The sequence below is a fragment of the Epinephelus fuscoguttatus genome, linkage group LG9 (assembly GCF_011397635.1).
Source record: "Epinephelus fuscoguttatus linkage group LG9, E.fuscoguttatus.final_Chr_v1".
In the NCBI taxonomy this organism is placed as follows: Eukaryota; Metazoa; Chordata; class Actinopteri; order Perciformes; family Serranidae; genus Epinephelus; species Epinephelus fuscoguttatus.
The window spans coordinates 4,067,817-4,090,230 of NC_064760.1; the positions used below are offsets into that span (position 1 = coordinate 4,067,817).

The window sequence follows — 22,414 nt, forward strand, 5'->3', positions numbered from 1 at the left end:
GACTCATCTGAAAAATTGATGAAGGGGATAAAGAGCTGCTGGTAATTTATGATGTCAGATTAAAAGGGGTCCTCCTCTCCTCCTGCGATCCTTCCCTTCATATCTTTTGTTTCTTAAAACTTTCTCTACTGCACGAATGTCTTCTTTTCTTCCATCCTGAAATCCTGAATTTCTCCAGGTGGATTTAAATACTTAAACAAACCTGAGATGGTGCAGAGAAAACTGGACTGAAAGGACAGAAGGTGATGTGAACAAATGGAGACCAGCAGCTTTTTAGTTTAAACCTCAAGAAACTCCACATATCTCAGTCCAAGACCCAGATCAAAAAATGATTTGGGTGATATGTAATATGATGTCACAGTATTGATATATATGGTGCTAAAGTAAATTCTATTAAATTTATAGTAACAGTTTTTGAAAGAAGATAAAAAAAAACATCGTATTGAGCAGTCAAATGTTCACACCAGAAGAAAGTGTTGGCATCATATGTTTCTGTAAACCATGACTACGTTACATTTGTACGTTTCATACATTATCATTTCAATGTGTCTAAAGTGACGTAGTATGTGAGCTGACTTTGTCAACAGGAGGTGGAGGGGATGGTGGATGGTGTGACACCTCGGGTAGATGCCTGCCAACCGTCAGACCGCTGTTCAAGACCAACAAAAAAAAATTGGTTGTTTCTTTAGCGAGACATCAGTGCATATTCCTGCAGCTTTTTAGCCACTAGACACGGATGTATTTTCATGACCCTTAGCTGTGTTTCCAGCGGAGTTTGTGCCACCAAAAGCAGGTATTTTAAGCCAAAACATGATCTTTCTCTAACCATAACTGAGTGGTTTTTGTGTCTAAACTTAACTACACATTAACCACAGCAATGTTAAATGTAAAGGTGCATTAAGTTTTAACATATTTGGTACGAATATGTTGGAATAAAAGGAAATAAAAAGGAAAAACTTTAAAATATCTTTTATCAGATGAAACAGAACAAAACAAAATAAATTACAAAATAAATCAAAAACTACAATAAAACTATGGTGTGTATCTCTTTGGCTCATTATTTGCTTTTTAGTGATTGTGTATAAAACTGTAAGTCTAAAAAAACTCTTAATGTTGTTTCTATGTTTCTTACATCAGCAAAACAATTATTAATGAGTCCTTTTCCCTGTAAATCTGATTTTTCACATTCACTCCAGTGGTTCTATATGAGAACATCTGGTTTTATTTCATTTTGTTATCTTTGTAATAACATCTACAGGGACAGAGAGACTCAGCAGATCAGAACATCATTTATTTATTTATCGACGGTTACAGTAAGTCAGATAAAATCAGCTAAGTTCAGCTAATGAAAAACATTAATCCTACATTCAGCTGATGGACGACTGAACCCTGAAGCTACACAAAGATCAGATGTGTCATTTATTTATCTGTTTTATGGATTTATGTCTCTTCTGCTTTTTTAAAATGTATCTATTTACATTTCATATCCATTTCACTGCCGTTATTCTTCATTCATTTATTTATATTCTTTATATCTCAATAATCAGTGGCAGCGCCCCCTGCTGGAACACTTCCTCCTCTCACTGCTTTTCATTGTTTATTTTGATGATGCAGTAAAAGTTCATAGTTCTCCATGGGCGAAAGAGCTTTGTTTAATCTCTGAGGAGGTCGATATGTTGTACATTTACAGGAATAACTTCTGCTGCAGTGTTTACTCTATTACGAAAAAGCTGTCACTGAAATTTAAAGAGAAATGGTTTGAAAACATTCTGTCAGTGCCTTAGTTAAGGACGTACGTGCATATAAAGAGAAGTTTGGTCCTGAACCATCTGCAACATCCCGTTTATCTAAAAGCCAACGATCTCTAGCTGCACAGCTGAACGCTGATATTCTTCATCTGACCACTAACATCAGACGATTCAACAATATTCAGGAGGAAAACAGAATCTGTGAGCGTGTGATTTGGTTGAAGTGGAAAATGAATCTCATAAGGAATGAATGCTGCTTTTTTGTCATGTCACTCCCTCCACATTTCTCAACATAGAATCTTGATTCAAACATCACAATATTCAACTCAATTAGGACATGTGTGCTTGTCTGTTTTATCATTCATATCTTTCAAATTTTCCGAAATATTCATAGTTTTCTGGGAAGTTTTCCACCACTCAAATGTTCAAAATCGAACCAAATTCAAGGTTTTTCAATCATTTTCAAAGCCCATTTCTTCATTCATACATTCACATAGAAACTCCATTCAAACGTTAAAATATTGCACATCTTTTGTACATTCTGGGTTGTAATCAACTTTAAAGTCCCATTTAAACATTTTGAAATATTCAGACTTGTGTGGAGCTTGGTAAAAATGCCCTTCTCAGGTTTTTACATTGGTTTGTACTGGACAGAATGTTCAGAGCTGGAGCGGAGAGAGCTTCTTAAACATTTCTCTTTAACTTGTTGTCACGCCCACAATTTTCACTCTACATACATCATTTTTGGTCAAAGCGGAGTACAATTTATGCTCTTTCCAACATTGTTACTATGGAAGCAATCTGACTTACACATTTGGCACAGTGAGACTGAAAGTGAAAAAAAAACCTCCACAAACTGACGCCACTGAACTCTGATAAGATGTCCACAGCGTTCATACATTAATGGTATAATTCAACATTTAAAGCCAGCATTGTGGTGTAGCGTCAGCTTTTCAACATGCAGCATTCATTTCTTTAGAAACTGCATTCTCTAGTTTTCTTTTATATTGAACAAACTATGATGATTTAAGAGAGATAACGTTCAATGAAATGGCTCGTCTGAATTTTCTGGTGGACATTTGGCCAAAGCTAGAATGGTTGTTTAATTTTGATGTGCTTAAGTTTTCCAACTTTGTTGCTAAAGTCTGAAAGAGAAGGCAAAAAAGTTTATTTCATTAGTATTTATTTTGATTTTCAGTTTCACACAATAAATGTCTTTGTGAGTGAGCCACAAACTTGGTCCTCCAAAAATGATGATTTGATTATGTGTGACGCTTTTGCTGCTTCGTTCCATTTTCTTTCCTTTTAATGCCGACTGAATTTGTGTTTGCTGGACCAAAGTTATAGTGTCTGTAAGCCAATGTGGGCTGAGCGCAAGTGCTTGCACGACACAATTATCAAAATGAATTAATTCATTCACTGATATCACAGTGTAAAAATACTGCACTCCAGGTAAAAGTCCTGCATTTCAAACTGTACTTACTTAAAAGTATTATAATCAGAATGTTTGTTAGTTTGATGTCTTCTCTTTCCTTCTGGACTTATTTGTTAATTTTCCTTTATGTACTAGAGTCCACCTCCATATTATAAGAAACATGTGCCTTGTATTCTTGTATGCCCAGAAAATAATATTTGTATGCCATGTACGGAGCCTTTCAAACCAATAAATGTTTTACTGTCATCTGAAAAGTGACTACAGCTGTCAGACAAACGCAGTGCAGTAAAGAAGTACAATATTAACCTCTGACGTGGAGGAGAAGTAGAAAGTTACATAAAATGGAAATACTCAAGTAAAAGTACCTCAAATTACCTTAAAAAGTACAGTACTTGAGTAAATGTACTCAGTTTTATTTGGCCGCTGCAGATTTACTGTCAACAAGTCAAACTCTTCAGAACTCTTTCTGCTCCCAGTCGACCTGCTGCTGCTTCTGTTTTTACTGCTTTTATTACCGTCATAAAATAAAATGAGATTTTTCCAAAAACAGTGAGCTTTACATCAGCGGCCAAACATGTAAATGTCCCACAAATCCAATACGAGTGACTGTGTGTGAGTGTGTGTGTGTGTGTGTGTGTGTGTGTGTGTGTGTGTGTGTGTGTGTGTGTGTATTTTGGTCTTTGTGAGAACTTGAGTTCGTCCTCTTTAAAGGCTGTTCGAAGGTTACGTCTTGGTTTTAGGGTTAAAGTTAGAGTTAGAGGGTTATGTCAATAAGAGTCCTCACAAATATGTGTGTGTGTGTGTGTGTGTGTGTGTGTGTGCTTGTGCCCTCATTGCTGCAGGAAAACAAAAGCTGAGGAATGTTGACCTGAATAACGTTTCTCTTGTTAACATGCAGCTCATTAAGATCGTTAGGACACATATTAAACTGTCTCCTCAGTCTGAATTATTCTGACGCACAGTGAGATCTCAAACGCCTGAGAACAGACTGGGCGTCATGTTTCATTTTGCTTCATTCTCGTAAGAACACAACAGCAAAAAACATTTGATTCAACCGTAGCTAAAGAATTTAAGTTTTACTGTGTCATTTTGAAAATTACATACATATCGTCAGATTTCCGCAGTGTGGACAATCAAGTTCCTCACTGGCGAAGGAAAAAAGGAAAGTCTGAAGAAAGACTGAATGAACACACAAAAAATGAATGAAGAAGAACTGAAGAAGAAGTGATGAACAAAGGAAGGAATGAAGGAAGGAACGTATGAAAAAACAGACAAGACTGTATGAAGAAACACTCAAAGGAATGAACTAAGGAACATTGGAAGGAACGTACGATGGTCAAACCAAGTGACGAACAAATAAAGGAATGTACGAAGGGACAAATAAAGTGACAAACAAAGGTAGGAATGACGAAAGGAACATACAAACAAAAACGGAAGAAGACTACGAAACGATCAAAGAAAGGAATGAAGGAACAATTGAAGAAACGTATGATACAGACAGACAAAGTGACGAAGAAAGGACGGAAGAAGGAAGGAACAAACAATAAAAACAAAGGAATATACGAAGAAGTAAACAAAGGAGTGAATCAAGGAATTATTGAAGGAACGTCCAAAGGGACAGTAACAAACGATAGAACTTATGATGAAATGAACAAACAAAGAAAGGAACGAAAAACAAAATAAATTCTGGCACAAACAAAGGAGAGATGGAAAAAAAGAAGACAGAAACGAACAAACAAACAAAAGAAGTAATGAAGGAACAAAGACGAAAAATAAAGGAAGGTACGAAGGGACAAACAAAGGAAAGATGAAGATGAAGGAATACATGATGGAATGAACAATGGAACAATGGATGGAAAGTATGAAGGGACAAACAAAGGAAAAGAACAAAGTAAAGAAGGAAGGAAGGAACGTATAAAGGAATGAACAAAGGAACATATGATGAAATGAATGAAGAAAGGGACAAAGAGACAAACAAAAGAAGGAAGTAGCAAAGGAAGGAACTTAAGATGGGACGAACAAACAAAGAAAGGAACGAAAAACAAATAATAAATACAGGGATGAAGAAGAAATGAACAAAATAAGGAATGAACATTTAAACAAAGACAAACACAGAAAGGAACAAAGTAAAGAATGTATGAAGGAATAAACAAAGGAATGAACGAACGAAGGAACGAAGGAATTAAGAAAGGACAAAAAAGGAAAGAACAAAGTAAAGAGGCAAGAAACGAACGTATAAAGGGACAAAGGAAGGAACTTACAGTGGAACAAACAAAAACAAAGTAGATACAGGAACGAACAAAGGAAGGAATGAACGTATAAACAAAGACAAAGAAAGAAAGGAACAAAAACGAAGGAAGGCACGACAGGAAAGACCAAAGGAACAAACAAAGGAGTGACAGTCAGTGAGCAGGTCGTTGCTCAGGGTCACCTCGGCAGTCGCTGTGGGATTTGAACCTGTGGCGTCTCCGTGTGTCTCGTCACTCACCTATTCTGATGAATCCGTCTTCTGTCCGATGGTACTTTGGTGTTTTCTCTCTCCCTTCTGTCAAGGCCTCTTTCTCTGCCTGAATATTCTGCAAATCACACACACACACAACCTCACATTCATTTCACAACTACAGTAAAGACAATTACTCAATAATCAAATTAAATAAGAAGAAAAGGGACTTTGTATATTTTGGGATTTGCACCTTCTTGAATTGAAGTTAATATTTCCATTCCAACTTTCCTTCAGAATAAATAAATGTCTATCTTGCAATAGAAGGAAAAAAATGAAAGATGAGAGAATGAATAAAAAAGGACGGAAAGAGAAAAGACTAAGTACAGATTTAAAACAGAAATCTCCCTCTCCTCTTCTTTAAGCATCGGTTGATTTTTTCCTTCCTCCCTGTCCCCTCCGCTGAGGTTGATCTCAGTAGGAGCTCCTCTTCCTCTCTGTACATCTCACTCTGTCCTGCTGCGACACTCAGTCTTAATCAGCCTTCGTCTTACAGTCGACCACAGAGAAGGAGGATGCAGTGATCCATCGCTCTGCTTTCATTCTCAGGGACCACAAACTGAGTCTGTTCTCAGTCGTATGAGGTGTGACACGTGGTCACTTGATACAGACGCCACACACATGCAGTCTCTAAGTAAAGTCAGAGGTTCAGTAACTGGATTCAAAGACTCACGTCGAACGGCAGAACCTCCACCGATGTGTTGAAGAGTTTGTCTCCCGGATGTTCAATGTTCCCGCTCCGAAAGAAATACCTGAGAGGAAGAAGGGCAAAGACGGGAGACGTGAGTTTAAGATGTTCTCGTGGAAATTATCAGGGTTGAGTTTCAGTTCTTCTTCACTTTGAGAAATGCAACAAAACTGTTACATGTTGTCGACCTACATTTAGCTGTACAAGAACTTGAACTATATTAATTAATAATTTGATAATGAGTTAAATGAGTAAAGCAGTGACTAAACATGTTGCACAAAGTCTGTAATCTGATAAAGAAATCTGATCTGACCTTTGAGTTTCAGTACGTTACTGTTTTTGATATTTAGTGCGCAGCAAAGATGTAGTTGTACATTCACACAAGTATGTAAGGCCTCCTCCTGTTGAAATCAAGTATTTAACCTTGTCATCATGTCCATATGGTGCTCTTAATATGCTACAGGACATGTGAGCAAAATAAGCAGTCAAGGCCATTAAAGGAAGGAACGTATAATGGAGTGAATGAATAAATGTCCAAAGGGTCAAAGTGACGAACAAAGGAAGGAACCAAAAAATTAAACTTACTAAGAAACAAACAAAAGAATGTACAAAGGACAGAACAAAGGAACAATCAAAAGAACGTATTAGGAGACAAACAAAGGAAGGAGCAAAGAAGGGGACTTACGTTGGAATGAATGAACAAGGAAAGGAACGAAGAAACAAACAAAATAGATAGAGGAACGAACAAAGGACAGACAGAACAAACAAAGAAAGGAACAAGGGAGGGAACAAAGGCAACAAATAAAAGGACAAAAAAGTGAACAAACAAAAATGAAGGCAGGTATGACGGGACAAATAAAGGAAAGAATGAAGAAAGGACAGAACAAAGGAACAACAGCAACAATCAGTGAGCAGGTCGTTGCTCAGGGTCACCTCAGCAGCTGCTATGGAATTCGAGCCTGCAGCGTCTATGCAGTCAACGCTAAGGCTTGGCATTTTAGCGTTGGAGCTGCTGTCTTCACAATCAGTACGTTGAGTGGACCTACAGTTCCAGCTGGACGAGGACATCTAACTGGCCTACTGTCCTTGTCCCAGTACACAAGCACGGGAGGGGAATCCATTTATTGAGCCAAGTATGTGCGACTCCTCTACGATAGGTGGAGATATGCCCCCTTTCAGCTTGTTAGTATTGGACCTTTTTCCTGTTGACCTATTACGTCACACACCAAACAATGGACAAACAAGTTAGCTATGGTTAGCTAGCAGCTAACTGCTACCATGGTGGACAACTTTACAGCTCTGTACATTTGGTCCGTCCAAAAAGTCACGGCTCTGGATGTAGATTTCTCCATGTTGTTACCGGCTTCTTCTTCTCTTACACATTTAATGCTACTGGACTTCAGGGTCAAAGCCCGGGGCGGAAACTGTGGAGCATGCTCAGAGCGCCTCGGCCATTTGGGTCTGATTGACTGTATACATGTAGGAGTCACATGATCTGGGCGTGTTAGTCCCACTGTGAGAAATTCACTGCACTTCATTCCAGAGACAATAACTCTGCAGTAGTCATGGGTATTTATCGGCTCCAGCTCCAATCGGCTTCGATCAAAATATGACACCTGGGTGGATGTGCTAATTTGTGCTCCTTTTCCAGCATGATGCAACGCTGTCACCAATTTCCGTCCCTGTCAGTCCGAGCAGTGCTTGAACATCTTTCCAACTTAGTCAGTACAGACTGAATAAGTATAGATATTGAAAAAGCAACCATTTCCACGGCCTCCATGCTGATTTCCTCTGTTTGATAACCTGTTTTCTGGTGCATTCATGATATCAAATGTAATGTATCAGTAACACAACAGCAAGGCATACTCGTCTACTGCACTGGATTTTCCATTGTTTAAAAAAACCTGTACACATGCGCTGATTTTGGTAGAAAAAGGGTAAAATAGCCTGTTATACCATGGTACCACTCACACCCTCTAATCTCCTGTAATGTCTAAGACCTTGTTACTCTTGTACCTTTTGGTCTCTCTGAAAAAGACTGACCCCAAAGGACCCTGGTGTCCTCTGGTACCCTTACACGATGCACCCCTTGGTCCACTCTGGTATTGCTGAGACTGAATCTGCTGTACTCTTAAAAACCTGCAGTGTTCTGGTACCACCTGATACCCCTAACACCCTGTGACCCCTCGTAACCTTAGACCTTATACCCTGTAACACGCTCATACCCACCTCTCGATGCGAACAGGTGTGAAGAATCGTATCCGTATGAAGTCCCCCGCTACGGGGGTGAAGGCCCAGAAGAAGTCCTCCCCCAGGTAGGCTTTCTCCAGGGTGAAGTGCTGGTAGGTCTTCAGGCTGGTCGTCACCTCCGCCAGCGGGTTGGCGTGACCCTTATGGAGGGTCTGTTTCCCAAAGTCCTTATCCTGGAACAAACCGTGGAGATGGTTGATTTAAAAAAAAAAAAATTGTTGCTGATTTCTACCGTGGATTCAGATGTGAGGCAGTGATGTTTTACTGTGTTTGTGTTGCCTCTCTGCAGAGATGAAGATGACAACATTGTGCACTGACCAGAAAATAATATGAAACGTTAGTCATCCCACACTACCAACAGCCTTTTACACAGACTGGTATCATTGCCAGCCTCGCTAGCTGTCCTCGATGACTAATCCAGTTTCAGTTCAGTGCAGAGGCTCTCCAAGCATGACATCACCGTTTGAGTTATCGCCATGCACTTTTAGAGATTTGTCTTTGTTTTGAGATGTTTTTGAGTGACCAGTTACCAAAACCTTAAATACAACACATGTTTTTCAGTGATTTATTCAGGTGAATGTCACCACGACTGCAGCAGTTTTAAGCCTCGACTTAAACATTAAATGAACTATAGTAGTTATCTTTGCTTAGTCTGATTGTGGGAGTCATTCTGATTACAAGAATTATAACTTCAGCTGTTGGTCAAATGTAACCAGTTTTTTTGAGCTTTACATTCAATAATTTCCTATTTTATATTGAGCACACAGACATGAGAGTGATCAGTGTTCATGCTTTTGTTGAATGGTGAACTAAACGCCTCAGTTTGCAACTTTTGAACATGAAAGTGAGCATCGTTCACTCTTGCAACAGTTGATAACGCTCGTCTTATGACACCAGGTGCGCAGACACAACCGAATAGGTGTAGCTGTGGCTGGAGCACCAACATGAGTCACCCACAATACCTACACATCAGTCCACTCTTCACCTCCTTCGGCACTTGTGAAGGGAGCTTCCAGAAGCAGAGCTCTGGAGAAAATACTAATTTAGCATTTAGGTAGCACTGAAGTGAGGCTGTTAAGGTTGGAATAACAGCACTTCAAACAATGCTGAAGTCAGTTCATATGAATATTTCCGTACAGATTCCAACAGAAAAAAAATTTGAATTTAAATGCCAACTGAGTCTGAAAATACAAGTCCAAACATCATCCACACTGGCAACAAATTTGAAACGACACATTGAGCTAAAGCATCTGACCAGTGTTGGGAAATATCTACAAGTGAATGACGCTCAAAAGAATCTTTTTTTTTTTTTTAATATTAATTAGTTAATTTTCTGAGACTTGAACTACGAACGTAAACTAGTTCATTCTAACCTGTGTGAACTGTACCCTGAGCTGTTGTGACTGGTATTGATCTTCTCATTTAACTGAAGAAGCGTACTTCCCAAAGTTGGATTTATTACTTTAAATCTTTGCTTTTATTTGTTTATTTGCAGTGTTTTACTTCTTCAGGACATTAAAAGTGTTTAAGTTGAACAAGTAGAAATTTCTGAGCTTTAAAGGACCACAATCCAAAGAAGTCTGGAAGACAGACATACTTCTTTTCTTTCTCTCTTTTTTTAAATCAGAGTTTCTTTATTTTCACTCGAGTGATTATTTGGACTTTTCCAGAGTAGTTTTTCACATCTGAACAAATCTCTTGACTTAACTCTCCACAGATGAATAAATCCCGCTTCCACTTTAATTCTTTCAATTTAACTTTGATTTTTAAAACTCTGCACTGAGTTTCTTACTAAACCGGGGTGAACGTTTCAGGCTGGAGGGTAATAGCTGTGTTTAGCCTCCATCTGTACACGGCCCCATGCAGGCCGGCCTCCGTGGTTCAATCTCCACATCGAGGAGGCGCTGGTCCGGGACGGTCGGATCAATATCCAATTGATTGGAGCAGATTGCAGCAGCAGTCAGCGGGGCTAATATCCATCGCTCTTAACACAGTAATCAGAGGCGAGCCGAGACGTTGGGCTGTAAGCTTGAAGCTGCCACCGCTGTGAGATACTGCAGTTTGTGTCTGAGGCTGCAGAGGCTTTCAATCTTCATCTCTCCAGAGACGCCAGACTGAACTTCCATTGAACCTGTTTCAAACTCACTAAACTTCACTCTGACAGCTGACCAGTGCAACCAGTCTGCCGCAGACAGATTTAAGCCTCAGTTACAGCTCAAATATATGACACAGCTTTTAAAATTTCATTTTACAAGCCCAGTTTCTGAGAGAATACGTTCATCTTGGATGATTCTGCAGCTTGGATTTGCATCCAGTGCAAATGTTGCAGGAAAAATTGGGTCCTGCACGTAAAGAGGTGGATAGTAAGAGTGTGGAGGTCGAGGTCGTGCGTCTCTGTGGAATGTGTTTTCGTCCCGCTAAAGATTTGTGATTAATGTTTGCCTTTTGAACCGTAACATTAAAGCTGCAATAGGTAGAAAGCCTGAAAACGATTGATTTTTGAGTCTCATCTGAGTTAGGTTTCGTTCATCTCCGCCCTGAGCCCCTCCTACCAGACGAGCACGCAAGTATTTTATCCTACTTGGTTCTATTTCTCCTTCTCTGGGAGCCTCGGCTCTCCCTCTCCACGCAGCAGCTCTCCCCATTCCTCCCTCGAGGACCCGTACATACTACCAGCTCTCCTGAGGCTTGGCTCTCCCTCTCCGCGGAGAGGCCGGCCGTCGCGCCCTCCGGCCGGGCCTGGCCCCACCTCACCCTTCCCCTCCCTCTGAGGCTCTGGTGAACCGAGTTCTGTCTTCCTTTTTTTGGGCTGTTTAGCCGTGTAGGCAGTTGCAGTGCTGGAATAGCTATTTTACCTGGTGCACTGTTTGCCATTGCCGCTTGCTCGGCGGCACGGGAACGCGCATATGCAGTAGAACAGCCGATAGGAACGCAGTGGTCTGAGCTGACCTTTGATCGGTTGATGCACATCGCACGATACTGATTCTTTAGAGGCTGAACACAGAGCCATGGTGAGGTGCAGAAACCTGTTGTTTGTCTCAGACCACTTGATTTACATTATGCTTAGAGGATATTATAAAATTTTTACTCAGTTATACCAAAACAATGTTGCCTACTGGAGCTTTAATCTTTACAAACCTTAACAAAGTGTTAGTCTTCAGTTTATTCCCTCATCATGCACAGAAATAGTAAAAATACAGATTTCGGAAAACATCACGACTGAACATAATCCAAGGTTTGGCAGATTTGTTCAATATCAAGTTCAGAGACAGACAGTCGAGTTTTATGAATGTTATTTTCATTTTAAAGAACAATTTAACCTCTGCAGCGTTTGTATTACATTTCTGTGAGTGTAATGTTTGGCCTTTTTTAGGTCAACAGCTCATTTAAAAGGAGAAAAAAGGCAGTATATAACTGTGTAATACAAAATTATACATTAGCATATGATCAAAAATCTGACCAGTCTCCCTGGAATGACGAACCTACAGGTGTTTGCACTTGTGCCTGAAGTGATTTGCCTAAATAACACCACTGTTAACCACCACAGTTAGTTAGCAATTCTTTGGCACTATTTTCATGACTGTTCAAACTCCAGCAGGACTTTGGTTGTCTGTCCTGCCCCAGGTAGTTAGTGATAATTCGATTAAACAATAAGCAACATGTGAGCATAATTTTAATGTGTAATAAGAGATGAGATAAGATAATCCTTTATTGATCCCCAGAAGGAAAATTAGATTTTTGCAGCAGCACAAGGACAAATAAAAAGAGAAAGGAAAAGGAAAACATAAAAAAGATATATAAAAGTGAAGAGTAAAAAGGTGAATGAGCATTTGGAGACAATAATTACAAGGTAAAGTGGCAATGGTTTGTTTAATATGACGACCACAAAGCAGAATCTAAGACTAGATTCTGAAAGTGGAAGAAGTGGCCTCGGCCGTTATCCAAAAACATTTCAAATGTAAAATATTTTTTTTGTTATTTACCTCGTGCATTCATGTTGGACCAAGAAAAAGATCAAATTTAGCAACAGTCGAGTTCACGTGGAGGTGTGTGGAAGAAGTACGCAAGTAAAAAAATCTGATATTTTTCGCTAAAAGTTGTTACGTAAAATAAACGACCTTAAATTAAACATGAAAAGCGACTACAGGATCGATAACTTAATTTATTTCAGTGTCAGCTGATGACATCACCCTGTTGTAGACCACACACACACACACACACACACACACACACACACACTCATTCGTTACCTTGAGTTTCTGTATTTTTCCAGCCAGAGACGAGTGGGTGCCGACATGTTGGAAGAGAGACGGTTTGAACCGAATCCTCAGGTTTGCTTTCTGCCTGTCGCAGTGTTTCTGATGGACAAACACAAACACAATCAAACACACATAAATCCTTCACTAACAAAACAAAACATCCCCAACTGTGTGTTACACATCAGTACTGACCCCCAGATATGTTCAGGTGTGAGAGGAACTTGTGTCTGCCAGGTGAATGTTATGACTCGTTGGTATGTACAGAGTCAGTGTGAGCAGAGACTCACCGCGTCCTTCTCTGGGTTGCACACTTTGACCCACATGATGTGGTCCAGCAGCCAGTCGATGGGTTTGTCTTTGTAGAACATCAGCATGAACTCCACGATGAGTGACAGGTCCAGAGACTTGAACATCTTACCTGTCAGAGAAGAGGAGGGTGTTCATTTTAAAGGACCTTTACTGCTGCACAGGTAGTTTTCTGTGTTCAGGTGGATGAAACTCGTTGGATTTAAACCGAGTTGGTGCTACAGAGCCGCTACAAAGTCCCTTCTTTATGCCAACTTTGCATTTTTACACAGAACCAAACAACAGCAGCATCATGTCGCTCCTCGATCATTAGACAACACGAATTAAAAGAGGCATGATAGGCGTGACGTGTAACACAACAGCGTCGGCCTCTAGTGTGGCACATATACATCGACAGCCCTTAAAAACAATAACAACGACATAACATGTAAATAACAATCATTTACCGTCCCTGTTATATGGCGGCTGATCTCGTCCTCTGTTTTCCCAGTTTGTGTTTTTGGATGCTGTTTTTCTTCCTTGAGTTAGCCGCCAACTGCTAACAGCTACTTTTTAAATCTCCCGCAGAGGGTTGCACACATAACACACCATCAAGACATCACAAATGTGTCGCAGACGTCGTTTTGGCGCTGTTACACCTCTGTTCCCGAGACAACTCTGTTCCGCCATTCTACAATTGTACCTATTATACAACTCCATGTCAGTGGATGGGACATGGGCCAAACTAAGTTTTTCCCAAAGATGGTTTCTGTCATTTTAGGTCGTTCTTATCACGCTGCTGTTTGTTCAAGTGTCTGTTTTTCTTCACATTCAGTGGCGCCACTCGCAACTGGTCGGACGGGTGTATGGGCGAGAAACTTGATACCGTAGAGATTGCTACTGCGCTGACACTAGCTCTGAATGATGTCACCAGAACAAGATGGCAGCAGCCATCAGGAGATGTTTTCTGAGATTCAGAGGGGCTTTTTTCCCACTCCACACTTTTTCAAACACTTGATGTGAGGGTAAAGTGTAAAGGAATGCCCTGTGTCAGAGTCCTCTGAACTTCGAACATGTATAATTTGTGACTCTCTGATCACACGTCAAAGGTCAGAGGTCACAGCAGCCAGAAAACACTGTAGTAGTTCTGCTTAACTTTCACTGTGTCTGATCATGTCTAGCTTTAATTTCATGCCGATCAGCAGATTGTTTTTCAGGCTGTCTTTGTGTCATTTACTCAGTACGAATTATGTTGTCTTTGTTTAATCCACTGCATCAACTCAGACCTTTGTTCTACTGTATTATGTGTGTTTCTGTCACTTGTACTTTGACTGCACTCTCAATATTTTTGTTCACAATATTTATTCTATACATCTTTACATTTAACACTGTGGTTCTGTCACTTTTAATTCAGCACAAGATCTGTATGGAAGACACTCGCTGCCAGTGTGATGAAAAAAAAAAATCCTGTAAGTCTTTAGGCATCTAAATTTGGTGCATGACACTCTTCTAAGAAAATAAAAATCAATCAATCAATCAAAAACATAACACAACAATGAGCCCTGTGTTCACATAGTGGTTTTTTTTTCTCAGTGCCCGTGTCTTTTTGCAATTGTTCACAATAAGGAGAGGCCATATGCCGCCACCTAGACGAAAAAGCGCCGCTCTGTTGGAAAATGGTGGATTGCCATCTTTGGGTTGGGAGAGAGTTACTGCCCCAACCAAAGGAGTTCATGAGTGAGGGTGGAATGGCATGAGATGGACCGGCAGTTTGGCACGGTGTCTGCAGTGATCTGGGCGCTCCATTGTGGTGAAGAAGGAGCTGTGCCAGAATGTGAGGCTTTCAATTTACTGGTCGATCTACATCCCAACCCTCACCTATGGTCATGAGCTCTGGGTAGTGACTGAAAGAATGAGATCCCTGATACAAGTGGCCGAAATGAGTTTCTCAGAAGGGTGTCTGGGCTCAGCCTTAGAGATACGGTAAGGAGGTGGTTCAACATCTGATCAGGATCCTGCACGCCCAACTGGTAGGAGGCCTCGGGGCAGACCCAGAACATGCCGGAGGGATTATACATCTCATCTGGCCTGGGAACACCTCCGGGTCCTCCAGGAGGAGCTGGAAAGAGTTGCTGGGGAGAGGGGCATTAGGAATATGTTGCTTAGCTTGCTGCCCCCGCAACCCAGTTTTGGATAAGCGGTTCAAAATGGATGGATGGATGTTTCAGCTCTTTTTTCTGATGAGGAAAAAATGGAAACCAATGTCGCAAACGACAATATGGATCACTGAGCGAAAAACAAACATTCAACTTGACAAAGATTCGTTGGTTGAGGTGGAGCTAAAGATTTCATCACACTGGTGGAAATGGTCCTCCACAGATCTGAATGCTTCCTTCACTACAGATATTTTCTAACACAGTTGTTCATTTTTTGTTCTGATGATTGAAACCAGCAGAGTTTCATGAATATCCACCGACACTGAACATGAAGCAGCCTGTTACTGCAGGAGTCCTGAAATGACTCCTGATCTTTACTGTCTTCATATTTCTGTATCTGTGTGAACAGAGAGTCTGTTTGAGCTGAATGAAACCATCTCTGGGATTTAAAGGTCAGTAACTGAACAGAGCAGACCGTCTGACTGGACTGAAACAATAACGAGGGCGAATTAAAAGGCCAGCGTGGAGCTCAGCTCTGCTCCCGCCCCCTTCAGGTCCGCCCTCATGTGTCTGGACATTTCAGCCTCCGTCGGGCCGGATGTGCGACGAGGCAACAGAATGAAAAAAAACCCCAACCCTGCAGACGTAAACGAGGCCGGACTGAAAGCTAAACTTAGCAAATGCAAAACTCAATTCTGAACAGCTGAATTACAGAGCGGCCCTGCAGCGCTGCAGCTCTCTCCTCTCCGTCTGATTTAATTCAGTGAGTCAGCTTCACCCTGATGAATTTATTAAAGCAGCCGCTGCACGCAGGACACGCTGGGTCGGGGAGGATAGGTGAGGTCAAAAACAAGGACCAGAGGGAGGACAAGGGGAGGACCGGGAGGGTACTTTTACTAAAGCACTGTACAAGTTTGAGGTACTTGTACTTATTTTGTCTTCATGCCTCTGTCTACTTCTACTCCACATCTCAGAGGGAAATATTAAACGTTTTACTCCACTACATTTATCTGCCACCCAGTTACCAGAAAAAATGTTGGCATTACACATTCCTGCAAACCACAGTTACGTTACATTTACACATTATTATGTAGCGGTTTTACAGTGCTGTGGTTTACGTGTGGTTCGGTTTAGGCACAAAAGACACTCAATTGTGGTCAGGAAAAGATCATGTTTTGGCTGAAAATATGGTGTTTGGGAGGTACAATCCCAGCAGGAAAAGCAGCGATATTTGGGTATTAAAGAACTGCTTTCCAGGTCAAAAAAGCCAATGAGCAATTAGTGATAGGATGCTAAAAATGTTGCAGGTAAAAGAGCAACGGGTTGCTACAAAACACCAACATCTGAAGCCCAAAAAGCTGCAGGAAACACATTAGTGACTCACTAAATCACAACTGGCTTTGTTATTTGTTGGTCTCAAACTGTGTCTGTCATCTCAGCGAGATGCCTCCAAGCTGTAAACCACGAAGTCAGATGATATATGTCACTTTAGAAATGTTGATATGATACTTATGAAACATACAAAGGCAATGTATTCACTGTTTGAGGGTTTAGAGTGTTGGTTGGACAACACAAACCCGGTGAAGGTGTCACTTTGGGCTCTGGTTAGTCTCGCACACCCGGACCTCTCTCTGCTATAGGGGAAAAAAAAACACTTTGGCTTGTTTGTATTTCTTTAAACCAACCAATTTGGTGGAACTATTGCACGTCAGGAGGCGAGCGCTGTCATTATATTGGCCCTGCAAAAGAAAAGGGGCCACAAAAACATTTAACATTTAACTTTGCATGCCGCTGTCAAAGTGAAAGATACGGCAAATCAACTCAGACTGTCTGAAAACGGATCACCATCAGGCATGAGTGGTTTTTGTTGTCTGTAGCGAAGGGGATTTGGATACGGTAACACTCAGACAGCTGAAGGGGGGAAGGACGTAGGCCTAAATAGTCGCCAGTGGCAGGTTTACAGCCACAGTCTACATCTGGTGAGTCAGAGTAGCTTCTGGGTAACTGTGATGACATTCGTCAATCTGTTCACAATTTTTACAAACTAATCAGTCAATTAATGGAGAAAATAATCAGCAAATGAATCCATAATGAAAATAATCCTTAGTTAACACTTTCCCTGCCATAACGAGATATTGCGGCAATCTGTGTTTCCACTGTTATAAGATAGGGGGCGCTGTTACAATCAAACAAAGGAGAAGATCAGCTGGAAACCAGAAGAAGATGCTGTTTACAGAAATGTAGCAGCTTGTAAAGTGCATGAAAATGCCGGTGCCGATGGAAAGGTTTACAGTTGCAGAAGCTGTGGAGATGCTGATGGACTCAGACTCTTCCTGTTTTGGGACGAAACAGGATCTCCATGACGGTGACAGCGACACGTGGACAAGACGACGACAGAGGAGACAGAGACAACAGAACACTGAACGATCACTGAACGTGACAACATGTTCCACTGTACCTCAAAGAGAATATTATTTTTATTATTTACTTTAATTTATACATTTCAAACTGATGTAAGGAAATGAGAAAAAACAAAAAATGTAAAATGTGAAATTGATTTTGTCCTTTTTATGAAAATGCACAATTTCAAGTGTTGATAAAAAAAGAAATGGAATATGAGAGAATAATGTTTTTGTGTTTAAAATCAGAAGGTCTCTTCTTTAGTTTGATGTAAATACTGTTTACATATTTATAGGGTCTTGAAAGATTAGTGAATATGATCAAAAATGCTGGCGGTGACTGGAAACTTAAAAATAATACTCTGGCAGGGAAAGTGTTAACAGATCAAAATGGGCTCCACCTAACCAATGCATGAGTCAGAATCATCTAACGAGATCATATATAATAGTGTAACACATTTTTATACTTTTAATACTTTTAAATTTTACTGATTATACTTAAATAGTTTTACAGAGGGAACTTTTTCACTGCAGTCAAAGTTCTGAATATTCACTCCACACTGCTTCTACATCATCTCTCAGTCAGATTCAAAGAGGCTTTGTGCCGCCACAGCACTGATAAAAACAACATGGTAACGGGGGAATATTGTGCAATTCAGATTCATTCAGAAAACAAACAAACGAACACACAATCAGAGAGGCAGATAGAGTGCGTATCGAGCTGCAGCTCCTCTGAGCTCTCTATTGATTGGCTGAGGGAGATCGTTGCAGGATAATGACTCTGATAATGACTTCACACCTTCAGTGGACCCACGGAGGAGTTTTAACTTGATTCAGTGTGAAAATATGAGGTGAAATCAAAAAGCTCTTCACATTCTCATTGGAAATCTTAAAGTCAGTACAGCTTCATCTTCATCAGAAAGAGAAGAAGAGGTGGAAACAGGAGAGGACGAGAGAGAAGTACATAACCGCGTTAAAGACAGACGAGATGTCTGGCGCCTCTCGTCCGTCATGTCGAGACAGAAAGTGAGATGAGGAGGGAAAAAGGTGTGAGTGTGTTCTTGTTTCGCCATCTGTGTGAGGACCAGTTTGACTGTCAGAGGCTTAGAGTGTGTCCTCACTTCCTCAAAGAGCTGCTCAAAATAGGACTTTGGTTTTCAGTATGGGCTCAGCGAAAATCCTTCCAGTGTGACTGTCCTCCCAAAAAAATTATATTATCAGTCTTTTCAGCAAAAACGTCTGCTTGTGGGCAAGTGAAAAATTGTTTTCTTGAAATTGCCGGACTTCTGACTGAAATCTGTCGTGAAGTGTGATGCACATGCACAACAGGTCTAATCTGGGGGATTTAACTCCCTGGATTAAATCTGAGGTTACAAATCTGGGTGTGATCTGATTATAAGTCGATTTCTTGTGGTGTTCCCCAAGGATCGATTTTGGGCCCGTTACTATTTCTTATGTTCTTATGTACTGTTGTAAATGATCTATACATGACATCATCAAAAGCATCTTTTATTCTCTTTGCAGGCGACTCCAATATTTTTTTATCTGGTAAGAGTGGACCCAAATTGATATCAGAAATGAATACTGAATTGCGCAAAGTTGACACCTGGTTCAAGGCAAACAAATTGTCAATTAATATAAAGAAACGCTCATACGTGTTATTTACCCCTAGAAATCAACAAGCAACAAACACTCTTCCTAAGGTTTATATTGACAACAGCATCTTGGAAAGGGTCACTGTAACTAAATTTCTAGGTATTCTTATTGATGAAAATCTCACTTGGAAAAGTCATATTACGTTCATTTCAAACAAGATTACAAAACATATTGGAGTTATCAGAAGAATATGTCATCTACTGTCTAGAAAAGTCCTGATCAATTTATATTATACTGTGATTTATCCTTTCATTTCATACTGTAATATTACTTGGGCAAGTACTTTCAAGAGCAACCTCAACTGTATCCTTACCTTACAAAAACAATTTATCAAAATGGCAACATTTTCCAACAGATTCGCTAGATCAACCCCATTGTTTCAATCCCTGAGCATTCTTCCCATCTCTGCTGTAAATATTTTTTCAAATATGTATTTTTGTTTATCAATCAAAATCATAAAATCAGAGGTCCCCACTTTTGGAACATGTTACCAGTCCACATTAGAAACTGCACAAGTATAAACTCTTTCAAGAAGCAAATAATAAAATTTTTAGTGGCCCAGTTGAGCAACGCATAACCACCTGCTTCCACTCCATCACTACATAACTTTGAGATAATTTTTCTTATCTGTTTTATGATGTTTTTCACATTATTGTACATCTTATTTTTATGTTGAATGTTTGTCTCTAGGAGGACCACCTGACAAGCCCTTAGGTGTTTTTTGGTTTCTCCTGCACATTTGTGATATGTTGTATCTATTCTATATATTGTATGTTGTTGTTTTTTGATCTTCTCTTTCATCGTGCTTTTTAATATATATTTTTACTCTCGTGCTAATAAATCAAATCAAATCCTAGATTCAGATCTCAGCTTCATGTCACTCATTAACAAGGTAATTTTTAATTTAATTTTTTAACGTTTTCCACCTCAGGAACATCGCTAAGGTACGAGCATTTCTAAATGAAAAAGGTGCAGAGCATTGATTCATCCTTTATTTCAAGTCGACTCAACTACTGTAATCTACTGACCTCCCAAAAACTCCACTGAGAGACTTCAGCTTGTTCAAAACTCGGTGGCTCGGCTATGAACCAGAACCAAGAGGAGAGAGCACATCAGGCCAGTCTGAGCTGCCCTGCACTGACTTCCTTCCTGTTCCTCCTTGTATACAAAGCCCTACATGGGTTGTGGGCCGTACCCAGCACACACAACACACGCAGTGAGGTTAACTCTTGAGAAGACGTTTGGGGGAAATCTGAAATATGCTTATTTCAGTTAATCGATGTCTGCTGGTCTGTGACCGTTCGGAATTATAAGCTCTGAGGGTTCCTGGTTCAAACCCGGGGTGGGGGAGCGCCTTTCAGATTACCATCATCTGATGCATTTCATTAGTTACTGACTGAATTGTACTGTAGAAATATTTTCTTATTTGTGTCTCTCACTTCACCTCTAAAGTCTGTGAGGCGTTCACTGTTTACAGTCCAGATACAAAATAAAGATGAGACAGTGTGCAAAACCACAAAAACTTACAGAAGCAGTTTGATGCAGCTGCAACACAATGCAGCTTCATTCAGAGGACACAAGGGGTTAAATTAGGTTCAGTTTCTGCCTTTAGCAACATCACGAGGAACACAGAGAAGGTCAAAGGTCAGAGGTCAGAGCTGCTAGAAACCCCACAGATTTAAGTTCTGCTCACTTTCGCTGTTTCTAATCCTGTTTCCTGCTTTAATTTTTGTCCTTCATGTTAATTTCCTGTTTTGATTTAAGAAATTTGAGTAGCCTCTGACAATGTTAAAGATTTATGTCTCTCTTAAGTTCCTGTGTCCAGTTAGATCTGAGTTTTCATTTGTATAACATTGTAAAATAATTCTATATATATCTGTTTTGTGACAGATTTTACAAAATAGAACAAAATGATCCATAAACTCATATTTTGTTTCTTTATAATTGTCATTTCTATTTTATCTTCTTACTATATAATTACGAAAACTCTGTGTGTGTGTGTGTTCCACGTTTTTCTCCTCACTGACTTGGTCAATCCATGTGAAATTTGGCACAGTGGTAGAGGGTCATGGGAGGATGCCAATGAAGCAATATTACATCAATTGGCCAAAGGGGGGCGCTATAGCAACCCATTGAAATGTCAAACTTTGAATGGGCATATCTCATGCCCCGTATGTCATAGAGACATGAAACTTTGCACAGAGATGCCTCTCCTCATGAGGAACACATTTGCCTCAAGAACCCATAACTTCCGCTCATATAGATTTTCCGCCATTTTGAATTTTTTGAAAAACACTTCAAATGGATCTCTTCCTAGGAAGTTTGAGCGATCTGCATGAAACTGGGTGAACATAATCTAGGGAGCAATATCTAAAGTTCCCTCTTGGCAAAAGTTGGAAAACTTCCTAAAACTGAGCTTCTATAAGGCAATGAATATTGCGGAGGGCGTGGCTCATCACATAAAGGTGTAGAACATCTCAAGGGTTTCACCCATCACCACGCAACTTTGTAGGCATATGACCACACATAATCTGAGGGGACCCCTCCATTATTGACCCCATCAAACAAAATGGGGGCGCTAGAGAGCTCATTTCTTATCTAGGCCTAACCGCCATATGGATTTTTACTAAACTTGGTAGATATGTAGAACAGGACGCCTCAAGGTGACTGGAGAAATTTAACTCTAATTGGCAACTGGGTGGCGCTATAACAACAGAAAAATGCTTCAAAATGGCTAAAATGCGACCGATCGCTGTGGCTCCCCCTGTGGACCAATGTTGGTGTTGTTTCTAGTGTTTGGTATGACTAAGTCATGGTATGGTGTGCTGTACATAATCACGGAAACTGTCAGTGTGTCATTCTGTCAGTCAGTCATTCTGTCTGTCCCACGTTTTTCTACTCACTGACGTGGTCAATCTATGTGAAACTGCACATAGGCATTGAGGATAGGCATAGGTAGAAGGTGACAAAGCTACCAATGGGTATGGAGTAGTTTTTATGATTCTTGACTTTTGCAGTCCTTGTTTTTCTTTTTATTT

General features: G+C 40.3%; 1 protein-coding gene across 2 annotated transcripts in view; it reads right to left on the reverse strand.

The window, feature by feature from the left end:
• mgat4b (alpha-1,3-mannosyl-glycoprotein 4-beta-N-acetylglucosaminyltransferase B) overlaps positions 1-22,414 on the reverse strand; it is a 175,729-nt gene that overhangs the window by 9,941 nt on the left and 143,374 nt on the right. For both annotated transcript variants that reach the window (XR_007450112.1, XM_049586441.1), the window contains exons 9-13: positions 13,168-13,298; positions 12,872-12,979; positions 8,601-8,794; positions 6,357-6,435; positions 5,672-5,759 (exon numbers count right to left, since the gene is read on the reverse strand). Coding sequence is in view for 1 of the 2 variants with exons in the window: in XM_049586441.1 (XP_049442398.1) it covers positions 5,672-5,759; positions 6,357-6,435; positions 8,601-8,794; positions 12,872-12,979; positions 13,168-13,298 (600 nt within the window). In the remaining variant the exon portion in view is untranslated. The remainder of the gene's footprint in view (positions 1-5,671; positions 5,760-6,356; positions 6,436-8,600; positions 8,795-12,871; positions 12,980-13,167; positions 13,299-22,414) is intronic.